General features: G+C 46.3%; 1 protein-coding gene across 2 annotated transcripts in view; it reads left to right on the top strand.

Moving 5' to 3' along the window:
• LOC135056675 (uncharacterized) overlaps positions 1-26,430 on the top strand; it is a 163,603-nt gene that overhangs the window by 80,001 nt on the left and 57,172 nt on the right. The window contains exons 3-4 of one of the 2 annotated variants that reach the window (XM_063962127.1): positions 2,957-3,012; positions 12,886-12,953. In XM_063962127.1, coding sequence (XP_063818197.1) covers positions 2,957-3,012; positions 12,886-12,953 — 124 coding nt within the window. Of the gene's footprint in view, positions 1-2,956; positions 3,013-12,882; positions 12,954-26,430 lie in introns of both variants that reach the window. The other variant, XM_063962126.1, reaches the window with a different exon arrangement.

Genomic DNA, 26,430 nt, shown 5'->3' on the forward strand with positions numbered 1-26,430 from the left:
CTGTTTCTGATCGTTTGAGTAGACACATGCACATTTGTGGCTTGCTGGAGGTCATTTTGCAGGGCTCTGGCAGTGCTCCTCCTGTTCCTCCTTGCACAAAGGCGGAGGTAGCGGTCCTGCTGCTGGGTTGTTGCCCTCCTACGGCCTCCTCCACGTCTCCTGATGTACTGGCCTGTCTCCTGGTAGCGCCTCCATGCTGTGGACACTACGCTGACAGACACAGCAAACCTTCTTGCCACAGCTCGCATTGATGTGCCATCCTGGATGAGCTGCACTACCTGAGCCACTTGTGTGGGTTGTAGACTCCGTCTCATGCTACCACTAGAGTGAAAGCACCGCCAGCTTTCAAAAGTGACCAAAACATCAGCCAGAAAGCATAGGAGCTGAGAAGTGGTCTGTGATCACCACCTGCAGAACAACTCCTTTATTGGGGGTGTCTTGCTAATTGCCTATAATTCCCACCTGTTGTCTATTCCATTTGCACAACAGCATGTGAAATTGATTATCAATCAGTGTTGCTTCCTAAGTGGACAGTTTGATTTCACAGAAGTGTGATTGACTTGGAGTTACATTGTGTTGTTTAAGTGTTCCCTTTATTTTTTTGAGCAGTGTATATACACACACATACATTCCTGCTATTACAATTTGTTATGAAATATACATATATTATCGTGGGCTGGATGAGTCCAGACCATGTATATGAGAATAACATTGCTATACAATATATCATACATTAAATGTCTGGTCTGTAATTTGTTAGCTATTTAGTGATTTTGCAAGTTATTGTACAAGCAAGGCTTGTGTTTTGTGTAGGATATTGTCTTCTTGTTTGTCCTGGCTTCTAGTAAAACAATGACAGTCCAGTATCTGTTGTCTCAATGTACACTTTAAAACAATGGGGGCAACCAAAGGTATTCACCTTCTTCATAGACCAGGGTTCATGTTCCATGATTACAAAGCTTTGCGTAAACAAGACAGTCTGATACATTCAAGGTACTGTTTGTGATTGAGTTTCTGGAAGAATCACCTTTCTATGCGTATGAGTGGTTTGATTAATTTGTGTGTGCACGGTAACTTGCTATTGAAGAGGTGTACAGACTGTGTGTGAGTTATGCACTATATGGTTAAAATATTGAGTATGGCTTTTGTGGCTTTTCTATGCAAATGCGTATGTTACCGTATTTACTCATACCACATGCTAATACGCAGGGCTTCACGAGCCAATGTACACAGCGTCCGGGTTTGCGCACGCACGGCTGGTATGCAACCGCACAGAGGCCACTCTGAATGGTGTTTGCACGTGATACATGTGGCTATAATATTTTTGACTTTGACGTGTGAATCCAAGAAGTTTCCTATGGTGGAGTTTCAACTGGGACGGTTTCTCCTCTTCCTGCAGGCAGATGCGGATATGGGCCTGAGGTTGGGATCCGTAAAGGTCCAGATTTTGCCTTATCCATTTTCTTACAGAAACAATTGGCTGCCCTCCCTGAGGTTCAGACTTTTTTGTAAGGGAGTTCTGCACATCCAGCCTCCCTTTGTGCCGCCTACAGCAACCTGGGATCTTACCGTGGTGGTGCAGTTCCTCCAATCAGATTGGTTTGAGCCTCTACAGGAGGTTGAGGTCAAGTTTCTCACGTGGAAGGCTGTCACTTTGTTGGCCTTAGCTTCTGCTAGACGTGTGTCGGAGTTGGGAGGCTTTGTCCTGTAAAAGCCCTATTTGATCTTACACGAAGATATAGCTGAGCTCCGGACACGTGAGCAGTTCCTTCCGAAGGTTGTGTCGGCTTTTTCATATCACCAACCTATTGTGGTGCCAGTTGCTACTGACTCCTCAATTTCATCAAAGTCCTTTGATGTTGTGAGGGCTCTCAAAATCTATGTGAAGAGGACCGCTCGTCACAGAAAATTGGATTCTCTGTTTGTCCTGTATGATCCAAAGAAAATTGGGTGTCCTGCTTCTAAGCAGACGATCTCTCGCTGAATCAGGTTCACTATCCGCGTGCATATTCTACGGCAGGATTGCGGTGTCCAAAATCTGTTAAGGCCCACTCTACTCGTAAGGTGGGTTCTTCCTGGGCGGCTGCCTGGGGTGTCTCGGCTTTACAGCTTTGCCGAGCAACTACTTGGTCAGGGTCGAACACGTTTGCTAAGTTCTACAAGTTCGATACCTGGCCTCTGAGGACCTCAAGTTTGGTCAATCAGTTCTGCAGGAGCCTCCGCGCTCTCCCTCCCGTTCTGCTAGCTTTGGTACATCCCCATGGTACTAATGTGGACCCCAGCATCTCTAGGACATAAGAGAAAATAGGATTTTAATTACCTACCGGTAAATCCTTTTCTCGTAGTCCGTAGAGGATGCTGGGCCCCCGTCCAGCGCTTCGTTGTCCTGCAGTGATTTATTGGTTCAGTACTGCTTTGTTCTTGGTTAAGTATTGTTTTGTTACTTGGTTAAGTAATCTTGTTCAGCCGTTGCTGATGTTTTCCAGCTGGTTAGCTTGGTTTGCCTTGTATGTGTGAGCTGGTGTGAATCTCGCCACTATCTGTGTTAAAACCTTCTCTCAAAGTTGTCCATCTCCTCGGGCACAGTTCCTATACTGAGTCTGGTAGGAGGGGCATAGAGGGAGGAGCCAGCCCACACTCTCAAACTCTTAAAGTGCCAGTGGCTCCTAGTTGACCCCTCTATACCCCATGGTACTAATGTGGACCCCAGCATCCCCTACGGACTACGAGAAAAGGATTTACCGGTAGGTAATTAAAATCCTATTTTTGTATATCAAAAGTAGATTATACTCGTTTTGACCACTGTAATGACCAATGTAATGTTGTCATGATATCTCTTCTATATTATCAAAATGTTGTTGATACAGTACATCTCTGCCTTCTGTCCATTGTTTTTTTTTATTATTATTATTATTATTATTATTATTATTGTTATTGTTATTATTCTTATTCAAAGATCAGGAACCCAATTACCAGCTGTACGTGGCAAATCTGCCTAACCATGTGGAAGAGGTAGGTATCCAAGTCCTACACACGTATAATACATAATAAATATAAATAAGAATAGATATCTGTGTCATATGTATCCTCTTAATATTATTCTGATCATTGCTCCCCTCCTTATGTGTTTGGGAGGCACCGATCGTGGTGCCTCCCGTTGTCTCTGGGGAAAGGTATGGGAGCGGGGGGCGGGCACGGGCGGGGACTAGCCATGGGCAGTAAAAGCCCATTGAAAATATATGGGAAAGCGGCACCATTAGAGGTGCCGCTTTCATACAGGGACGTGCTTTCAACCTATGAAAGCACGTCCCTGTCAGTGAGGCCACAGTGATTGGCCAGCGGATCCGTTACTGGATCCGCTGTCAATCACTGTGTGGGCGACGCTGGCGGAGGAGGTGGGGCGGGATGCGGCGGTGGTGCGGGCGGCGGTGGAGCGGGTGGCGGGTTGCGGCGGCGCTGGGTGCGGCGGAGGATTACCTTTAGCCTGCAGAGTTTGGCAGCAGAGCGGTACCAGTTTCAAAAATGGCGCCTCAGCGTCATTTTTGAAATTCAAGATGGCCGCCGCGAGCCAATCACGGCTCGCCGCGTCATCGCCCCGCCCCCTCCGGCTGACTTATATAAGTCAGCGCGAGGCAGAGGAGCGTCAGTCCGACGGCGGAGGTGGAGCTGTGAAGAGCTCCTGAAGAAAGAAGACGGCCGGAAGTCCTGGATGGGCGGCGGCTATGCAAAAGAGCTTAGCAGCCGCCGCCCACCAGGTGAAGACGCTGGAAGCCCTGGGGAGGTGGCGCCCCCCCAGGTGAAGACGCAGGAAGCCCTGGGAAGGCGGCGGCCACGCAAAAGAGCTTAAAGGCCGCCGTCCCCAGGTGAAGATCCAGTTTAATAAAACTTATTTTTAAGACCGTGTGGTGTTTTATTTTAATATTTTCTTTACAGGTGCCAGCGGGCCCTATATGTCCGGGCATGCTGGCACTTGTGGTTCTCCAAGTGCCAGCATGCTGGGGCAGGCTTGCTGGGACCTGTAGGCCACCTGTAAAGAACAATATTACTATTCTTTGCAGGTGGACTACAGGTGCCAGCGGGCCCTTTATGTCTGGGCATGCTGGCACTTGTGGTTCTCCAAGTGCCAGCCTGCTGGGGCAGGCTTGCTGGGACCTGTAGACCACCTGTAAAGAACAATATTAACACACAATGAACCCCGCACCCACCGCCACCAGGGGTGCGGGGCATAGCACTGGGCTATCAGCCCAGTGCTGGTTATTGCTCGGGAGGGGGCACCCCATTTTTATTTTTTGGGGTTCCCACTTTCCGAGGAATTCCAACCCTGGGCTGACTGGCTGGGGGGATGATTAATGTTATGGCAGGGGGACCCCACACTGAGTGTCTCCCCTGATATGGCATTACTCCCCCTGGCTGGTTCTGCCTAGTGCTGGTTTTATTGATGTTTTTTTTTTCTCGGGGGGGGGGGGCTTGTTAGCTGCCAGTGCCTCCCCAACCAGTGACCTCACCGCACGTCACTGATTCACAGAGTTGTCCTCAAGCTAATCCTTTGATATCTCGGCTGCAAGTCATTTGTCCTGCTGAAAGATGAACCGTTGCCCAGTCTGAGGTCAAAAGCGCTCTGGAGCAGGTTTTTATCCAGGATGTCTCTGTACATTACTGCATTCATCTTTCCCTCTATCCTGACTAGTCTCCTAGTTCCTGCCGCTAAAAAACATCCCCACAGCATGATGCTGCCACCACCATGCTTCACTGTAGAGATGGTATTGGCCTGGTGATGAGCGGTGCCTGGTTTCCTCCAAACATGATGCCTGGTATTCACGCCAAAGAGTTCAATCTTTGTCTCATCAGACCAGAGAACTTTGTTTCTCATGGTCTGAGAGTCCTTCAGGTGCATTTTGGCAAACTCCAGGCGGGCTGCCATGTGCTTTTTACTAAGGAGTGGCTTCCGTCTGGCCTGATTCTTGGATTGCTGCAGAGATGGTTGTCCTGAAAGGTTCTCCTCTCTCCACAGAGGAATGCTGTAGCTCTGACAGAGTGACCATTGGGTTCTTGGTCACCTCCCTGACTAGGGCCTACTCCCCCGATCGCTCCGTTTAGATGGCCAGCCAACTCTAGGAAGAGTCCTGGTGGTTCCGAACTTCTTCCATTTACAGATGATGGACGCCACTGTGCTCATTGGGACCTTCAAAGCAGCAGATATTTTTCTGTCCCTTTCCCCAGATTTGTACCTCGAGACAATCCTGTCTCTGAGGTTTACAGACAATTCCTTTGACTTCATGCTTGGTTTGTGCTCAGACATGCTCTGTCAACTGTGGGACCTTTATATAGACAGGTGTGTGCCTTTCCAAATCATATCCAATCAACTGAATTTACCACAGATGGACTCTAATTAAGCTATAGGAACATCTCAAGGATGATCATTGAAAACTGGATGCACCTGAGCTCAGTTTTGATCTTCATGGCAAATACTTATGTACATGTGATTTCTTTGTTTTTTATTTTTAATAAATTAGCAAAAATCTCAAAAAACTTTTTTTCATGTTGTCATTATGGGGTATTGTGTGTGGAATTTGGAGGGAAAAAAATTATTTATTCCATTTTGGAATAAGGCTGTAACAACAAAATGTGGATAAAGTGAAGTGCTGTGAATACTTTCCGAATGCACTATATATCGTCCAAATTGACTGGCATGATGATCATTCAATGATGAACGATTGCGGGCACGTGCATCGTTGAAGCATCCACACTGAAAGATATGAACGATCTATCGTTCATTTATCAACAACATCGTTAATATCTTTCAAATATATCGACCAGTGTGTAGGGCCCTTTACATTAGGCTCCTCTTTCTGGCTATCGGAGCAAAATACAGCCACTCAGGAGTGTAGAATTAGTGGGGATACACTTGTGGTCAACCAGACAGTGACCCCTGTTAATGTAACCACAGAAGATGTCCTGAGTACATTGTCTTGTCCTTGTTCTCCAGGTAATTTGCCTGAGGAATATAGTGTTCTTTAGGCTATATTTTGCATCTGGCATAAGCCAATCACGGGCCCTGCTGTGATATCCTGACACTCATGCACAGCAGCTACCTGTACATGTTGCCTCCAAACTAAGGCTCAACTATAGCGATACCCAACACAAACTCCCTTCTCCAGCAGCTTATGATCACTTGTCCCGATCCTTCTGTCTCTCATCACCTGTCTTCCTTTGGGTTGAGGGCCTGATTCATTGTTGTACGGTAAGCAGTAGCAGTTGTAACGGTTGTCACAGCCGCTACCACTAAATGATGCCAATGCCGCAAGAGACCATTAAAAAAAAAAATGCCTTCTGGCACCATCACAGTTCCAAGTGCCTTGTTTTACCATTGTGATTGCGATCATCTAAGTCTAAGGATGGGTGACGGAACTCATCTGCCAGTGGCCAGGAAACCCTGGCCTTGGCATGCCTTCGAAACAGGGGCAACTCCCCTTGTTTTAAAAAGTGGTCCCATTTCCAGATATCTTACTATTGGTGTTGTACGCAACCATCGGGCTTTCGTACAACATTTAAATAGGCCGGAGTCTTCTCCTAGGTACAAGCATTGAAACTAGGTATTTAATGTATGTTTTTAAGGTACCACACACCTGTTAACACTGATAGACCAATAAATAATATCAGTGTTTTAGCCTGTACTCGCATTAAAATGTTTCTTGTACTGTAGCAATCTTAAGAAACAGCACTATGGGGGATATCCAATTAGCCCCCGGCGGGCCAATTGGATATCCAATTACCACGGCTATCTATAAGCCGGCACAAAACGCGGCTTATCGGGGATTTTGTTTCACCTGCCTCAGGCAGGCTAAACCAAATCTCCCGAAAAACTGCCCATTCTCGTGTGCGAAAACGGGTCTGTTTCTACCGAAATCACCCAAGTTTCACTGAACCTGTGTATTTTCGGGACAAAGGGCATTTTTTTTACAGGCAATCAATTTGGATAGCCTGTAAAAAAAAAAATAATAATAATAAAAAAATAAAAAAATATCGGTGAAACATCGGGAAAAAATGCGAAAAACATATGTTTTTTTGACCCAATGTTTTACCGGGGCTAATTGGATATCCCCCTATGAATCAGGCTGGTGCTTAGAACAAGCCTTTATTGCCCAATTAAAGTAAGGACAGATGATAAACTACAAGAAGGGTAATATAGAGGAGAAGCTACATTACATCTGACTTGTAACCGTTTGAATGCCAATTTCCACATTGCTCCTACCATACCACAAGGTCAGTAGTCTAACCCAAATGGATTTAGAGAAAAGTATGTAAAGGTAACTACAAAAATCCTATTTCCTCTTATCTGCATCTGTTGTGCAGTGGGGGAGGGATATATTTATTGAATGGCGTGTGTGCAATTATCGAAGGAAGACAAACAACCCACTGTAATAAATTCACAACCAAATCAGAAGACAAGTTTCTGCGAGTAAACCACATGCATAACAGGCGTCTCACAGTACAACAGCTTCAAGCACAGCTTAACACTGGTGAAGCAAGCAAGTCTCAGTTTCAATTGTAAAGAAACTTTAAGCTGAAGGTTTGACAGGTCAAGAGGCAGAGTCCCGAATATGTTTGGCTGTGGATCTGGACTAGAGGTTGTATCGGGAATATGATCTGTGATTCAGGACTGACAGGTTGAGCAAATGCTAGAATGTCCAGCTATTCAGGAATTGACTGAGCAGATACTGGGATAGAACCAGCTATTCAGGAACTGGAAACTTCCTCGAGCTGCGGCACTTGTATTATCTACTGAGGCTATGGACTCTGGTGACTTTACAGAGTTAAAGCAAAGCCCTTTTCAGGAATGATAGGCTTAAGTCCTTTACTGGAACAGACAGAAGGGAGTCCATTATGCGGATACATAGATTGAATCGGATTGATTTTGGGGCTACTTGAAGGAATCTAACCCCAGATTGGAATCGGACATACCCAATCCAACTGAGACTGGAGGTACAATTGACCCTTCTTGGGCCTGGACCATGTTGGTAGTATACAGGGTGCCATAAGGGAACACACTACAACCAGAAAATGCAGATGTCCATTCTGAGGCTAAAAGTTCAGGTATCCCTCTTGGAGTTGAAACATCGGATACCCCTTCTGTGGTTGTAGAATCAAATGCTCCTCTAGGCATTAGCAGAACAGATATCTCTCTTGGAACTGGAGACTCGTATGATCCTTCTGGAACTAGAACATTGGTTATCCCTACTGACGCTGGCAACTCTGTCACCTCTTCTCGTGCTACAGAAACAGATGCCCCTCCTTGAACTGCAGAATCAGACTCCCCTTCTTGGGCCTCAGAATCAAACACCCCTTCTTGCATGACTATCTGGAGTCCATTTACTGAGATGAACAGAAAAAAACAGATTGGGGGGGTTATTTAGAGATTGATGCCGATCTTGCTTTCACAGAAATATCTGTGTCCATCTACTCACCTGCTGGGGGCCACCCAGTACAGGACAAGGCCACCCAGCATGTGTGTTGCACTGCCCTGTGGTGCATTTGCAATGTAATTGCAAATGCATAGAATAGAGCAGGCCTGGCCAACCTGTGGCTCTCCAGCTGTTGTAAAACTAAAGGTCCCATCATGCCTTGCCACAGTTTTGCTGTTAGGGAATGCTAAAACTGTGGCAGGGCATGCTGGGATGTGTAGTTTGACAACATCTGGAGAGCCACAGGTTGGCCAGGCCTGGAATAGAGGATGACCTCTGCCTGTGCAGCCTGGATGCACATGCAGGCGGTCTGGCGCCATCTTTTGTTTTGCAGCGGCTGCGTGTGACGTCACGCAGCCACCCCGAAAACCCCTAAACACACCTGTGTTCTCCCTAAACACACCGGACCACCCCATGAAAACAGTGCGTTGATGGCCGCCGCTGTCAATCACTATGCGTTCGCGTCCTTCTGGGATGCGAACGTATGGTGAAGGGTCACACACGCGCACTATAGCCATTGCGTGTGCGAAGACCTATGGACACAGCTGATGCATGTGGATGCAGAGGCTGCAACCATCTCGGAATAGCCCATTGGGTTGCAGATACATGAATCAGTTGAATCCGGAGGAGACTGCTGGCTGTTAACATGGTGAATCTTTCAGACAGTGGTGGACAAGACTCCATGGTTGCATCTGTGGTACTGGAAACCCCTCCGGGTGTTGACAGATCAGACTCTTCCTCTGGTAGTGAAGAATCGGGTGCAGAAGGATCAGATGCCTTTGCTTGGTTTGAAGAGCTGGACACAGTCCCCCCTTCCAGAGTTACAGAAGAAGACATCCCGCTTGGAACGGAAATATCAAGAACTGACAAATCTGATGCTTCTCTTGAAGTTACGGAAACAGACACCCCCACCTGGGGCTGGTGAGTCAGACACCCCTCTGATTTTCAGAAGTTTAAGTATTCTTTTTTTGGTTATCCCACTTGAGATAAGTACTTTTAATCACTTTTAATTAAATGGTCCCCAATCATAGATTTGAGTCTTTTTGGCACCCCAAACGGAGACTGTAGTGAAAACACTGGATGATTCAGAAGCAGGAAGCTTTTCACCCTGAGACGTGATCATTTCTGACCTTGTGAAGAGTACACTCCTTAATGAAGTGATCAAAAGCTCCACAATAGAAGAAGAGAAGGTTCTTCCTACACCGCTGATGTGGGCCATGGATAGCACTGGTAAATGACCCCTTTCTGTACGGAGAAAGCGACCTTGTTTCTGAAGGAACTTGGTTAAGACGTTTCTTCTGTTAACCATTCCATAAGTACTCTTAGATAATAATGGAATTATGCAGGTCAACAGGTTCTGTAGCTGTTATAACTTCTGGAGTAGAATTCTCAGTTGATCAGAGTCACCTGCTGTGAGACTCTGAAGACAGTTGAAGGAGGAGTTCTCTCATTCAGTGTGACTTTAGTAGTTTTGTTAAAAAAAAATCTCAGTAGGAGACTGCTGTAGATTAGAAGTAACATGCTTAGGGACAGTGAATGGATGCTGGGAAGCCAGAGTTTCGCTTGCTGAATGTTCCGAATGGGGTACCGACATTAAAGGAGTGAATGCCATGGAGTTGAGCAAAGAATTCTCAAAATGGGAGGTACCCCAAACCTCTGAGGTAGTCAGTCTGTCCTAGTAAATAAATAGTTCATGTAGACCTTGAACCAGCTGGAGCTGGGATGCCTTGAGACCCTCCAAACAAGCTGCAATAGATTGCAACTGATCGTGTTCATTCCTGCACTGCCTGCCAACTCCATTTGGCCAGTGCTTACTGTGACGGATATTTTTGACTGTGGATCCAGAATAGGTGTTATAATGGGAACGTGATCTGTGAGGCTAGTATGGGAACTGGGAGGTCTACAATAACTCTTCTTCATGCAGTCTAGAGGTTACAGGAGGAACATCTGGATAATAAAGAGCTCTGTGAGTAGCTATCAGATGTTTCACAGACGGAACAGTTCAATGATTTCAGATACTGGAATAACCAGCTATTCGGGATTGGCAGGTTTAGCAAATGTTGGAATGTCCAGCTATTCAGGAACCAACTGATCAGAAACTGGGTTAGAACCAGTTATTCAGGAACTGTCAGGTCAAGCTGACATAGGGATTGAGCCAGCTATTCAGGAACTGTCAGGTTGAGCAGATACTAGGATTGAACCAGCTATTTAGGAACTTTCAGGATGAGCAGATACTGGGATTGGTCCAGCTATACAGGAACTGGCAATTGTGTAGACACTGGGACCGAACGAGCTAATACAGGAACCGGCAATTACTCATGAACCAAGGAGTGCTGGAGATGGTCACTGTGCTGTAAACTGGATACTACCTATAGAAAAACACAGGCAAAGCTCACAGCAGAACCAAAGACAACAAAGCACTGGTAGCTTGAGAGTGTCCAGGAAACTCCCTTAATATCCCTGGCTGTCCAGAGATTGGCTGAGACTGTCATGTGATTGCAGACTGGCTTCTGGTTGGTGTTTGACTGATCACCTGATCCATACTGTCATGGCTGCACCCATCACTGTTTTTCTGAGGGAACTCTGGCATGGAGCATACTGCAGAGAGATTAGCAATAGATCTATATGATCTCTGCAGTTCAGGTCCAGCACTACCAACTGGACTGCAAATACTGCTGTAATCAGGAATATGCAGACTTCACAGATAGAGAAACTCTCAGGTGCATAATCAGCCTGGAAGAATATTCAACAATAAATAACACAGACACATGCTGCAGTTGGTAAATCGAGCAGACCTCTCCGGCAAATCTGGATCTCCAAGCCTGCAAGACATACTAGTAGAATATGAGAGTAATTGTCAGGATTGTGGCAGGCAGTAAGAAGTGATTGCTAAGATGGAAAAATAAGAAAAAAAGAGACTTGCCTGGGCCGTGAAGCACCGCCAGTGGACTACTGAAGACTTGAAGAAGGTTTTATGAATCAAACAAAATTGAAATCTTTGGTTCATCACACAGGGTATTTGTACACTGTCGAGTAGGTAAAAGAATGGTTCCTCAGTGTATGACACCCTGAACAAAAAGGGTAACCACAGCATTTGGCAGCGCAGTAGTCTTCAAAACATAGGACGGTAAGCACAGTTTCCAGACTTAATCCCCATCTAGCTGGTTTGGGGTGAACTGGACAGAAGGGTGAAAGCAAAGCAACCTACAAGTGCCACACATAGTGGGAAAGGAAGAGCTTCCTGAACACTATTTGATTTTTATTGTAGAAAGAATGCCACCGATGTGTTCCGTGATTTTACTGTATCTGCAAAAGGTGGCTACTTTGAGGAGTCCAAACTTTGAATCAAAATTTGTTAAAATGATTCTATGATTTATTTTTCTTATCTCTAACTGTTTATTTGTGATGTGCTTTCAGAGTACATACAGTAAAGCGTGAAACTTTCAATAAAAACTGGTAAAAACAAATTTGTCTCATAGTGAAGAAAACTCATCCAATATAGGGGTCATTCCGAGTTGTTCGCTCACTAGCAACTTTATTGCAGCGCTGCAATTAGTTAGTTGCTGCCTATGGGGGAGTGTATTTTTGCTTTGCAAGTGTGCGAATGGTTGTGCAGCGGAGCGATACAAAAAAGTTTTGTGCAGTTTCTGAGTAGCTCAGAACTTACTAAGCCGCTGCGATCACTTCAGCTTGTTCTTGTCCAGAATTGACGTCAGACACCCGCCCTGCAAACGTTTGGACATGCCTGCGTTTTTCCAACCACTCCCTTACAACAGTCAGTTGACACCCATAAATGCCTTCTTCCTGTCAATCTTCTTGCGATCGGCTGTGCAAATGGATTCTTCGTTAAGTCCATCGCCCAGCAACGATCTGCTTTGTACCCGTACGATGCGCCTGCGCATTGCGGTGCATACGCATGAGCAGTTTTGCAGAGTTTTGACCTGATTGCAGCGCTGCAAAGAATTGCTAGCGAGCGATCAATTCGGAATGACCCCCATAGTGCAATAAACCATAAAAGAATGGCCCCATACCAATAAAACTATTTATGTGCTTTTCCAAACCTGCAATAAAATAAAAGTATCTAGTTGAAACTCCTTTCCCTTCCCTTCCCATTACAAAAGATCTGTGCATGCCCCCATACAGTATATAGTAGTATATATTCAATAACTGTTCCATAAGAATAGATGTGAAAGAATTGGGACCTCCAATAAAACCAGCTACAATACAATATCCCCATTGAGGAAATAAAAAAATCTAAAACCATAAAGTGAAATTCAGTCTCCTTAGACTCTGTTATACCTTGTTCATATTTCCAAGATACAGAGGATAACATGCAAACAGGGAATATGTATTTATCCCTGTTCTTTGGCTCTTTATTTCTCAATTTCTCTGCATAGTAACATATGGTTATTTTCCCCAGAAGCATATAAAGAGATTGTTTCGAAAATACAATGCCGTCAGTCTTCGGTTGAAGTACAAAGGATATCGATGGTGAGGATCTTGCTCTACCTAGCAACATGCTATATGTTAATTAGAGTATTTACATTGATTAGTGCTAACTTAATTAGTGATCCCTACAAGTGCACTGTGCCTCACTTTATGAAAATTATTATTATTATTATTATTGAGAAAATATGGGAAAAGGAGATATGGCTCCGCAGTAGTTTCCTCCCTTACCTCCAGTCCGGATATGGTGAGCCAGGAAGGAGGTACAGAGAGAAAATTTAAATTGTGGTGTTTATTTGCTTAACCAATTACCTGTGTCATTTATTGGGGCCACCTCTCTGGGTAATACCCCAGTTGTATGTGGGTTGGTGGACGGTGGTGCTTCCCTGAGTCAGAAGTATAGACTACTACTGGGAGAAATTAAGTTGACTCGTGTCTGGGAGCACTCTCAACTTCTAATTTCAATAAAATGTTATTGCAATTAGAAGTCCCAGACAGTAGTAGTAGTATAATATTATTATTATCAATTATATAACAGTTCTTATATAGCGCAAGCATATTCCTTTGCACTTTACAATTAAGTACAAATAGTAATAAGACAAAATTGGGTAATAACAGGCAGAGATAGAGGTAAGAGGGCCCTGCTCTCAAGCTTACAATTTAAAGGGAAATAAGCATTGGAACACAAGGATAAGTGCTATAATAGTGCATAATGGTTCTGCCAGATTGCAAAGGTTCTTGGTGGGCTGTGTGATCCTACCACACAGCAATGTTGGCCTAGAGTCAGCAGGATGTGTGAGTAAAGAAAGAAAATATGTAAAGGTATGAGTGGACTGTATAGAGAGGTTGTAATTGGGTAGGAAAACTTATGAAGGTTACGTGGTTGTCGAATTTGATAAGCTTGTCTAGATGAGTTTACAGGGAACACTTGAAGGCTTGGAAACTAGAGGAAAATTTGTATTGTGCATGGAAGGGCATTCCACAGAGTGGGTGCAACCTTAAAAATAGTCCTGTAACCGTGAATGGGAGCAGGTAATGCGCGTGGTTGAGAGACGCAGATCTTGTGATGTTTGGAGAGGCCGGGTTGGGAGATGTTTTGAGATAAGTGAAGAGTTGTACATTGGTTTAGTTGGAAAATTCTGATACAGTATCTCACTCTCAAAGTCCGTGTTTCGGAATATTCCGTATTTCGGAATATTTGGATATGGGATACTCAACCTGTAGTACTTCAAACAATAAATGAATCGGTAAATGTGAGTGGTGGAACCTGTGGTAGAACTTTTAATGTGAAAAACTGAAAGTAGCATTCCAACCCCCCCAACTTTACCGTTTCCAGGCCTGGAGTTGTGTCTGAAGTGGAGATCGCAGTGTTAAAGTGCTGCAATGAAGGCAGTTCCAATTATGTGAGTCATGCTTCTGTTATTACCAGAATGTTGAGGTTGTTTGAGATAAAGATGTCATAGATTGATGTAAACTTGTTACAAACAGAGCAAGCATTCCGTAAAGCATATTTTAGTGATTTGGAGGGTGATGGGAGACACATGATGTTATGAGGTTAGCTGGATTTATATAGTGTGGTGAATCAGCTGTATGTGGGTGGAGCCAGGATTTTGTGATGTCACCAGCTAATAAAAACAAGAGAAAGATAAAAAATAGTTATAGGTGGTGCATGAAATCTTTTTATGGCACCAGGTTGAATATGTAAAGTCAATGTTTAAAGATAACATGAGGGTTTATAAGTGGGGTGGATTATTGAGGCAGAAATAAGCAAAGAAGGGTTAGATGCATGAAGTGTGAACGATGTTATAGCCTTAGAAATTATGTCATGGAGTGTTAAGAGAAATAGTAATTTGTGGTACATGATCTTTTATGATCAAAAGTCAAGATAATTAGGGCCAGAACATAAGGAAATGCCAATTCTAAAGTTGAAATTACCTATTCTCAGATGTTGGTCAATGTTTGTTTACCTGTTTGATTAACTGTTCTGTTTATACACTTTGTGATTCAAACACTTAGTGCATTTAAACACCCAGCTGCCCCTAGACTCAATCTAAAGATATAGGGATATATTTATTAAAGGTTGATTTTCATTCGAGTTTGCTCACACAAACTCCACAGACACACGCACACAGTAACACTGACAAAAATAATAAATGAGACTACACCAAAAATATGACAACACAATGCAGAAATAGAGAAGACTCGCAGCACTCATTTTTATCCCTCTTCATTCCCCTCTCTCCTGACAAATTCTTCTCACTCCACAAAACACCCTTTCAATGTGCTTGGGTGTGTCCCAGCATTTTTATGATAAGTTTTATTATGCTTACAGTGCATGTGGTATGTTAGGGCCAATAGGAATACATAAGGAAGTGTTTGTCGATTTTTATTCCATTCGGTTTGGTACTCTTTTTTTTTTTTATAGGTGATTTTATGTTAAAATTTCAAGTGAACAGCCAAAAAAAAACACACTGGTCAAAAATCAACCCACATCGAATCTGATTTTGAAATCGACTTCATGTTAGGACTCACGGGGGTAAGTTTACTAACGCTTCTAAAACAGGGAATTTGTGATGTTGCCCATAGCAACCCTATCAGATGCTGTCTATCATTTTCTAAAGGCAATAGAGAAATGATAGCACCTGACTGGTTGCTATTGGCAACATCACGAATTCTCTGTTTTAGAAGCTTTAGTAAAATTACCCCAATGTGTCATAAGCCATTTCGGATTACCCTAGTAATTGTGTATTTCAGAAGTAGTAATGCACCAGCAGTGTAAAGCAAATAGCTGATTTATTACGCACTTGTGGGGAAGACAGAGACCAGTGTTTAAAGAGGAAATTCTCTGAATGCAAGGTTCAAAAACAAAATCAGGATAATGATCACACAATATAACAGAATAGCAGACTTTGCTTGCAGCGCAGGATAATAAGACATCAGGCTTGGATCACAGGCAGGGTTGGACTGGCCTACAGGGCTGTAGGGGGAAACCCCCGATGGGCTCCCCTGCCTGGAGGCCCACCCCTTCTTTGAAAGATCAGGTTCCAGACTGTCTACTTGAATAATATATTATACATATGTTATCTTATACTGCACAGGACTATGGTATATTTTCTACAGTGCATTGCTGTTATAAATCTGGTACATTATCATGCATACACTAGTAGTATTATTTCTCTGACGTCCTAGTGGATGCTGGGAACTCCGTAAGGACCATGGGGAATAGCGGCTCCGCAGGAGACTGGGCACAACTAAAAAAAAGCTTTTAGACTACCTGGTGTGCACTGACTCCTCCCACTATGACCCTCCTCCAAGCCTCAGTTAGATTTCTGTGCCCGGCCGAGCTGGATGCACACTAGGGGCTCTCCTGAGCTCCTAGAAAGAAAGTTTATTTTAGGTTTTTTATTTTACAGTGAGACCTGCTGGCAACAGGCTCACTGCATCGAGGGACTAAGGGGAGAAGAAGCGAACCTACCTGCTTGCAGCTAGCTTGGGCTTCTTAGGCTACTGGACACCATTAGCTCCAGAGGGATCGACCGCATGGAACTGGCCTTGGTGTTCGTTCCCGGAGCCGCGCCGCCGTCCCCCTTACAGAGCCAGAAGCAAGAAGAGGTCCGGAAAATCGGCGGCAGAAGACATCAGTCTTCACCAAGGTAGCGCACAGCACTGCAGCTGTGCGCCATTGCTCCTCATACACACTTCACACTCCGGTCACTGAGGGTGCAGGGCGCTGGGGGGGGGCGCCCTGAGCAGCAATAAAAACACCTTGGCTGGCAAATATATCGCAATATATAGCCCCAGAGGCTATATATGTGATAAATACCCCTGCCAGAATCCATAAAAAAGCGGGAGAAAAGTCCGCGAAAAAGGGGCGGAGCTATCTCCCTCAGCACACTGGCGCCATTTTCTCTTCACAGTGCAGCTGGAAGACAGCTCCCCAGGCTCTCCCCTGTAGTTTGCAGGCTCAAAGGGTTAAAAAGAGAGGGGGGGGCACTAAATTTAGGCGCAATATTGTATATACAAGCAGCTATTGGGAAAAATTCACTCAATATAGTGTTAATCCCTAAATTATATAGCGCTCTGGTGTGTGCTGGCATACTCTCTCTCTGTCTCCCCAAAGGGCTGTGTGGGGTCCTGTCCTCAGTCAGAGCATTCCCTGTGTGTGTGCGGTGTGTCGGTACGGCTGTGTCGACACGTTTGATGAGGAGGCTTATGTGGTGGCAGAGCAGATGCCGATAAATGTGATGTCGCCCCCTGTGGGGCCGACACCAGAGTGGATGGATAGGTGGAAGGTATAAGCCGACAGTGTCAACTCCTTACATAAAAGACTGGATGACGTAACAGCTGTGGGACAGCCGGCTTCTCAGCCGCGCCTGCCCAGGCGTCTCAAAGGCCATCAGGGGCTCAAAAACGCCCGCTCCCTCAGATGGCAGACACAGATGTCGACACGGAGTCTGACTCCAGTGTCGACGAGGTTGAGACATATACACAATCCACTAGGAACATCCGTTACATGATCCCGGCAATAAAAAATGTGTTACACATTTCTGACATTAACCCAAGTACCACTAAAAAAGGGTTTTATGTATGGGGAGAAAAAGCAGGCAGTGTTTTGTTCCCCCATCAAATGAGTGAATGAAGTGTGAAAAAGCGTGGGTTCCCTTGATAAGAAACTGGTAATTTCTAAAAAGTTACTGATGGCGTACCCTTTCCCACCGGAGGATAAGTTACGCTGGGAGATATCCCCTAGGGTGGATAAGGCGCTCACACGTTTGTCAAAAAAGTGGCACTGCCGTCTTAGGATACGGCCACTTTGAAGGTACCTGCTGATAAAAAGCAGGAGGCTATCCTGAAGTCTGTATTTACACACTCAGGTACTAGGACTGAGACCTGCAGATAGTGCTGCTGCAGCCTGGTCTGTGACCCTGTCAAACAGGGATACTATTTTGCGAACATAAGAGCATATTAAAGACGTCGTCTTATATATGAGGGATGCACAGAGGGATATTTTGCCGGCTGGCATCCAGAATTAATGCAATGTCCATTCTGTCAGGAGGGTATTAGAGACCCGACACTGGACAGGTGATGCTGACTTTAAAAGGCACATAGAGCCTTATAAGGGTGAGGAATTGTTTGGGGATGGTCTCTGGGACCTCGTATCCACAGCAACAGCTGGGAAGAAAAATTTTTACTTCAGGTTTCTTCACAGCCTAAGAAAGCACTGTATTATCAGGTACAGTCCTTTCGGCTTCAGAAAAGCAAGCGGGTCAAAGGCGCTTCCTTTCTGCACAGAGACGAGGGAAGAGGGAAAAAGCTGCACCAGTCAGCCAGTTCCCAGAATCAAAATTCTTCCCCCGCTTCCTCTGAGTCCACCGCATGACGCGGGGGCTCCACATGCGTAGCCAGTTACGGTGGGGGGCCGTCTCAAAAATTTCAGCGATCAGTGGGCTCGCTCACAGGTGGATCCCTGGATCCTTCAAGTAGTATCTCAGGGGTACAAGCTGGAATTCGAGGCGTCTCCCCCCCGCCGTTTCCTCAAATCTGCCTTGCCGACCACTCCCTCAGGCAGGGAGGCTGTGCTAGAGGCAATTCACAAGCTGTATTCCCAGCAGGTGATAGTCTAGGTGCCCCTACTTCAACAAGGACGGGGTTACTATTCCACACTGTTTGTGGTACCGAAACCGGATGGTTCGGTGAGACCCATGTTAAATTTGAAATCCTTGAACACATACATAAAAAAATTCAAGTTCAAGATGGAATCGCTCAGGGCGGTTATTGCAAGCCTGGAGGAGGGGGATTACATAGTATCCCTGGACATCAAGGATGCTTACCTACATGTCCCCATTTACCATCCTCACCAGGAGTACCTCAGATTTGTGGTACAGGATTCCCATTACCAATTCCAAACACTGCCGTTTGGACTGTCCACGGCACCGAGGGTCTTTACCAAGGTAATGGCAGAAATGATGATACTCCTTCGAAAAAAGGGAGTTTTAATTATCCCGTACTTGGACGATCTCCTTATAAAGGCGAGGTCCAAGGAGCAGTTGTTGGTCGGAGTAGCACTATCTCGGGAAGTGCTACAACAGCACGGATGGATTCTATACATTCCAAAGTCACAGCTGGTTCCTACCACACGCCTACTGTTCCGGGGGATGGTTCTGGACACAGAACAGAAAAAAGTATTTCTCCCGCAGGAGAAAGCCAAGGAGCTGTCATCTCTAGTCAGAGACCTCCTGAAACCAAAACAGGTATCGGTGCATCACTGCACACGAGTCCTGGGAAAAATGATAGCTACTTACGAAGCAGAATTCCATTCGGCAGGTTCCATGCAAGAACCTTTCAGTGGGACCTCTTGGACAAGTGGTCGGGATCGCATCTTCAGATGCATCGGCTGATAACCCTGTCTCCAAGGACCAGGGTATCTCTACTGTGGTGGCTGCAGAGTGCTCATCTTCAAGAGGGCCGCAGATTCGGCATACAGGACTGGGTCCTGGTAACCACGGATGCCAGCCTTCGAGGCTGGGGGCAGTCACACAGGGAAGAAATTTCCAAGGACTTTGGTCAAGTCAGGAGTCATCCCTACACATAAATATTCTGGAACTGAGGGCCATTTACAATGCCCTAAGTCTGGCAAGGCCTCTGCTTCAAAACCAGCCGGTACTGATCCAATCAGACAACATCACGGCAGTCGCCCATGTAAACCGTCAGGGCGGCACAAGAAGCAGGATGGCGATGGCAGAAGCCACAAGGATTCTCCGATGGGCGGAAAATCACGTCTTAGCACTGTCAGCAGTGTTCATTCCGGGAGTGGTCAACTGGGAAGCAGACTTCCTCAGCAGACACGACCTACACCCGGGAGAGTGGGGACTTCATCCAGAAGTCTTCCAACTGTTGGTAAACTGTTGGGAAAGACCACAGGTGGACATGATGGCGTCCCGCCTAAACAAAAAACTAGATATTGCGCCAGGTCAAGGGACCCTCAGGCGATAGCTGTGGGCGCTCTAGTGACACCGTGGGTGTACCAGTCTGTTTATGTATTCCCTCCTCTGCCTCTCATACCAAAGGTACTGAGAATAATAAGAAGACGAGGAGTAAGAACGATACTCGTGGTTCCGGATGGGCCAAGAAGAGCTTGGTACCCAGAACTTCAAGAAATGATATCAGAGGACCCATGGCCTCTACCGCTCAGACAGGATCTGCTACAGCAGGGGCCCTGTCTGTTCCAAGACTTACCGCGGCTGCGTTTGACGGCATGGCGGTTGAATTCCGGATCCTAAAGGAAAAGGGCATTCCGGAGGAAGTCATTCCTACGCTGATAAAAGCCAGGAAAGAAGTAACCGCAAACCATTATCACTGTATTTGGCGAAAATATTTTGCATGGTGTGAGGCCAGGAAGGCCCCAACAGAGGAATTTCAGCTGGGTCGTTTTCTGCACTTCCTACAGTCAGGAGTGACTATGGGCCTAAACTTGGGTTCCATTAAGGTCCAGATTTCGGCTCTGTCGATTTTCTTCCAGAAAGAACTGGCTTCACTGCCTGGAGTTCAGACATTTGTAAAGGGAGTGCTACATATTTAGCCCCCTTTTGTGCCTCCTGTGGCACCTTGGGATCTCAACGTGGTGTTGAGTTTCCTAAAATCACATTGGTTTGAGCCACATAAAACTGTGGATTTGAAATATCTCACGTGGAAAGTGGTCATGTTATTGGCCTTGGCTTCGGCCAGGCGTGTGTCAGAATTGGCGGCTTTGTCATGTAAAAGCCCTTATCTGATTTTCCATATGGATAGGGCAGAATTGAGGACTCGTCCCCAGTTTCTCCCTAAGGTGGTATCAGCTTTTCACTTGAACCAACCTATTGTAGTGCCTGCGGCTACTAGGGACTTGGAAGATTCCAAGTTGTTAGACGTAGTCAGGGCCTTAAAAATGTATATTTCCAGGACGGCTGGAGTCAGGAAAATTGACTCGCTTTTTATCCTGTAGGCACCCAACAAAATAGGTGCTCCTGCTTCTAAGCAGACTATTGCTCGCTGAATTTGTAGCACAATTCAGCTGGAGCATTCTGCGGCTGGATTGCCGCATCCTAAATCAGTAAAAGCCCATTCCACGAGGAAAGTGGGCTCATATTGGGCGGCTGCCCGAGGGGTCTCGGCTTTACAACTTTGCCGAGCTGCAACTTGGTCAGGGGCAAACACGTTTGCAAAATTCTACAAATTTGATACCCTGGCTGAGGAGGACCTTGAGTTCTCTCATTCGGTGCTGCAGAGTCATCCGCACTCTCCCGCCCGTTTGGGAGCTTTGGTATAATCCCCATGGTCCTTACGGAGTTCCCAGCATCCACTAGGACGTCAGAGAAAATAAGATTTTACTCACCGGTAAATCTATTTCTCGTAGTCCGTAGTGGATGCTGGGCGCCCATCCCAAGTGCGGATTGTCTGCAATACTTGTATGTAGTTATTGCCTAACTAAGGGTTATTGTTGAGCCATCTGTTGAGAGGCTCAGTTATATTTCATACTGTTAACTGGGTATAGTATCACAAGTTATACGGTGTGATTGGTGTGGCTGGTATGAGTCTTACCCGGGATTCAAAATCCTTCCTTATTGTGTCAGCTCTTCCGGGCACAGTATCCTAACTGAGGCTTGGAGGAGGGTCATAGTGGGAGGAGCCAGTGCACACCAGGTAGTCTAAAAGCTTTTTTTTAGTTGTGCCCAGTCTCCTGCGGAGCCGCTATTCCCCATGGTCCTTACGGAGTTCCCAGCATCCACTACGGACTACGAGAAATAGATTTACCGGTGAGTAAAATCTTATTATTTTTATCAAGGGGTCCACTGGCCACACCCTTAAACATGATGGGACCCTACCACTGCACTGCCCGGTGGGCCATTCATGCCCCAGTCCGACACTGATCAGTATAAGATAGACGACTTTGGCTTGCAGTGCAGTATAACACGATAGAAGACTTTGACTTGCAGCACAGATAGTATGATATATTTTTCTCTAACGTCCTAGAGGATGCTGGGGACTCCGTAAGGACCATGGGGATAGCCTGGCTCCGCAGGAGACATGGGCACTTTAAGAAAGACTTTAGGTATGGGTGTGCACTGGCTCCTCCCTCTATGCCCCTCCTCTAGACCTCAGTTTACTACTGTGCCCAGAGGAGACTGGGTGCATTACAGGGAGCTCTCCTGAGTTTCCTGAAAGAAAGTATATTTGTTAGGTTTTTTATTTTCAGGGAGCCTGCTGGCAACAGACTCCCTGCATCGAGGGACTGAGGGGAGAGAAACAGACCTACTTTAATGTTAGGCTCTGTTTCTTAGGCTACTGGACACCATTAGCTGCAGAGGGATCAGTACGCAGGTCTCACACTCGCCGTCCGTCCATGAGCCGCGCCGCAGTCCTCCTCGCAGAGCCGGAAGATAGAAGCCGGGTGAGTATGAGAAGAAAGAAGACTTCAGAGGCGGCAGAAGACTTCAGATCTTCACTGAGGTAACGCACAGCAGTAACGCTGTGCGCCATTGCTCCCACACAGCACACACAAACGGCAGTCACTGTAAGGGCGCAGGGGGGCGCCCTTGGGAGCAATAAACCTCGTTTTCTGGCAAAAGTATATATATATACAGCTGGGCACTGTATATATAAAGAGCCCCAGCCAGGTTTTTAGATATTTGAGCGGGACAGAAGCCCGCCGCCGAGGGGCGGGCTTCTTCCTCAGCTCTCACCAGCGCCATTTTCTCCACAGCACAGCGCTGAGAGGAAGCTCCCCGGACTCTCCCCTGCTTATCCACGGTGAAAGAGGGTTTTAAAGAAGGGGGGGGGCACATATTTGGCGCAAAATACATACAGCGCTATCTAGGTAAACATATTGTGTGTGTTTTTTCCTTGGTCATATAGCGCTGGGTGTGTGCTGGCATACTCTCTCTCTGTCTCTCCAAAGGGACCTTGTGGGGGAACTGTCTTCAGATAAGAGGATTCCCTGAGTGTGTGGTATGTTTGTACGCGTGTGTCGACATGTCTGAGGTAGGCTTTCCTAGGGAGGAGGAGGAGCAAATGAATGTGGTGTCTCCGTCGACAACGCCGACACCTGACTGGATGGATATGTGGAATGTTTTTTAAGTGCTAATGTAAACTTATTGCACAAAAGATTAGACAAAGCGGAAGCTAGGGAACAGCCAGGGAGTCGACCCATGTCTGTCCCTATGTCGCAGGGACCTTCGTGGTATCAAAAGCGCCCACTATCCCAAATAGTAGACACAGATACCGACACGGATTCTGACTCCAGTGTCGACTACGATGATGCAAAGTTACAGCCAAAATTGGCTAAATGTATTCGATATATGATTATTGCAATAAAAGATGTTTTGCATATCACAGAGGAACCCCCTGTCCCTGACACGAGGGTACACATGTATAAGGGAAAGAAACCTGAGGTAACCTTTCCTCCCTCACATGAGCTGAACGAGTTATGTGAAAAGGCTTGGGAATCTCCAGACAAAAAACTGCAGATTCCCAAAAAGGATTCTTATGACTTATCCTTTCCCGCCAACGGACAGGATACGGTGGGAATCCTCCCCTAGGGTCGACAAAGCGTTGACACACTTATCCAAAAAGGTAACGCTGCCATCCCAAGATACGGCTACCCTCAGGGATCCTGCTGATCGCAAGCAGGAGGTTACCTTGAAGTCCATTTACACACATTCGGGTACCTTACTCAGACCGGCTATTGCGTCGGCTTGGGTGTGTAGCGCTGTAGCAGCATGGACAGATACCTTTATCAGCGGAAATTGAAACCCTGGATAAGGATACCATCTTATTGACCCTAGGACATATAAAAGATGCTGTCTTATATATGAGAGATGCTCAAAGAGACATTGGTCTACTGGGTTCTAGAATCAACGCTATGTCGATTTCTGCTAGACGAGTCCTATGGACCCGGCAATGGACAGGTGATGCCGACTCAAAGAGGCATATGGAGGTTTTACCTTACAGGGGTGAGGAATTGTTTGGGGAAGGTCTCTCGGACCTGGTCTCCACAGCTACAGCTGGTAAATAAAATTTTTTGCCTTATATTCCCTCACAGCCTAAGAAAGCACCACATTATCAAATGCAGTCCTTTCGGTCACAAAGAAACAAGAGAGTACGAGGTGCGTCCTTTCTTGCCAGAGGTAAGGGCAGAGGGAAAAAGCTGCACAACACAGCTAGTTCCCAGGAACAGAAGTCCTCCCCGGCCTCTGCAAAATCCACCGCATGACGCTGGAGCTCCGCTAAGGGAGTCCGCCCCAGTGGGGGCACGTCTTCGAATTTTCAGCCACATCTGGGTTCACTCACAGGTGGATCCCTGGGCAATAGAAATTGTTTCTCAGGGTTACAAGCTGGAATTCGAAGAGGTGCCTCCTCGCCGGTTTTTCAAATCGGCCCTGCCGACTTCTCCCCCAGAAAGGGAGATAGTGTTAAATGCAATTCACAAATTTGTATCTTTAACAGGTGGTGGTCAAGGTTCCCCTACTTCAACTAGGGAGGGGATATTACTCAACCCTGTTTGTAGTCCTGAAACCGGACGGTTCGGTCAGACCCATTTTAAATTTTAAATCCCTGAACCTATACTTGAAAAGGTTCAAGTTCAAGATGGAATCGCTCAGGGCGGTCATCGCCAGCCTGGAAGGGGGGGATTTTATGGTATCTCTGGACATAAAGGATGCATACCTTCATGTTCCCATATATACACCTCATCAGGGGTACTTGAGATTTGCGGTACAGGATTGTCATTACCAATTTCAGACGTTGCCGTTTGGGCTTTCCACGGCCCCGAGAATTTTCACCAAGGTAGTGGCGGAAATTATGGTGCTCCTGCGCAAGCAGGGTGTCACAATTATCCCGTACTTGGACGATCTCCTCATAAAAGCGAGATCACGAGAGCAGTTACTGAACAGCGTGTCACTTTCACTGAAGGTGTTACAGCAACACGGCTGGATTCTCAATATCCCGAAGTCGCAGCTGGTTCCTACGACTCGTCTGACCTTCTTGGGCATGATTCTGGATACAGATCAGAAAAGGGTTTATCTTCCAATGGAAAAGGCTCAAGAACTCATGACTCTGGTCAGGAACCTATTGAAACCAAAACAGGTGTCAGTGCATCACTGCACTCGAGTCCTGGGAAAGATGGTGGCATCTTACGAGGCCATTCCATTCTGTTCCATGCGAGGACCTTCCAATGGTACCCACTGGACAAGTGGTCCGGTTCACATCTACAGATTCATCAGTTGATCACCTTGTCCCCCAGGGCCAGGGTATCTCTCCTGTGGTGGCTGCAGAGTGCTCACCTTCTAGAGGGCCGCAGGTTCGGCATTCAGGACTGGGTTCTGGTGACCACGGACACGAGCCTCTGAGGTTGGGGAGCAGTCACACAAGGAAGAAACTTCCAGGGTCTTTGGTCAAGTCAAGAGACTTGTCTTCACATCAACGTCCTGGAGCTGAGGGCCATATACAACGCCCTTCGTCAAGCGGAGACCTTGCTTCACGACTTACCAGTTCTGATCCAGTCAGACAACATCACCGCAGTGGCTCATGTAAACCGCCAGGGCGGCACAAGGAGCAGAGTGGCAATGGCGGAAGCCACCAGGATTCTTCGCTGGGCGAAAATCATGTAAGCGCACTGTCAGCAGTGTTCATTCCGGGAGTGGACAACTGGGAAGCAGACTTCCTCAGCAGACACGACCTGCATCCAGGAGAGTGGGGACTTCATCAGGAAGTCTTCGCACAGATTGCAATTCAGTGGGGACTGCCCCAGATAGACATGATGGTATCCCGCCTCAACAAAAAGCTGCAGAGGTATTGCGCCAGGTCAAGAGACCCTCAGGCGGTAGCTGTGGACGCCCTAGTGACACCGTGGGTGTTCCAGTCGGTCTAGGTGTTTCCTCCTCTTCCTCTCATCCCAAAGTTGTTGAGAATAATAAGAAAAAGAGGAGTACAGACAATTCTCAGTGTTCCAGATTGGCCACGAAGGGCCTGGTATCCGGATCTGCAGGAGATGCTCACAGAAGATCCGTGGCCTCTTCCTCTAAGACAGGACCTGTTGCAACAGGGGCCCTGTCTGTTTCAAGACTTACCGCGGCTGCGTTTGACGGCATGGCGGTTGAACGCCGGATCCTAGCGGAAAAGGGCATTCCGGATGAGGTCATTCCTACTCTGATAAAGGCTAGGAAGGACGTGACGGCTAAACATTATCACCGTATATGGCGAAAATATGTTTCTTGGTGTGAGGCCAGGAATGCTCCTACGGAAGAATTCCATCTGGGCCGTTTCCTTCCCTTCCTACAAACTGGAGTGAATTTGGGCCTAAAATTAGGCTCCATTAAGGTTCAGATTTCGGCCTTAACCATTTTCTTTCAAAAAGAATTGGCTTCTCTCCCAGAAGTACAGACTTTTGTGAAGGGAGTGCTGCATATTCAGCCTCCTTTTGTACCTCCGGTGGCGCCTTGGGACCTTAACGTGGTGTTGGGTTTCCTTAAGTCGCACTAGTTTGAAC

Source organism: Pseudophryne corroboree, chromosome 3 (genome assembly GCF_028390025.1).
Source record: "Pseudophryne corroboree isolate aPseCor3 chromosome 3, aPseCor3.hap2, whole genome shotgun sequence".
In the NCBI taxonomy this organism is placed as follows: domain Eukaryota; kingdom Metazoa; phylum Chordata; class Amphibia; order Anura; family Myobatrachidae; genus Pseudophryne; species Pseudophryne corroboree.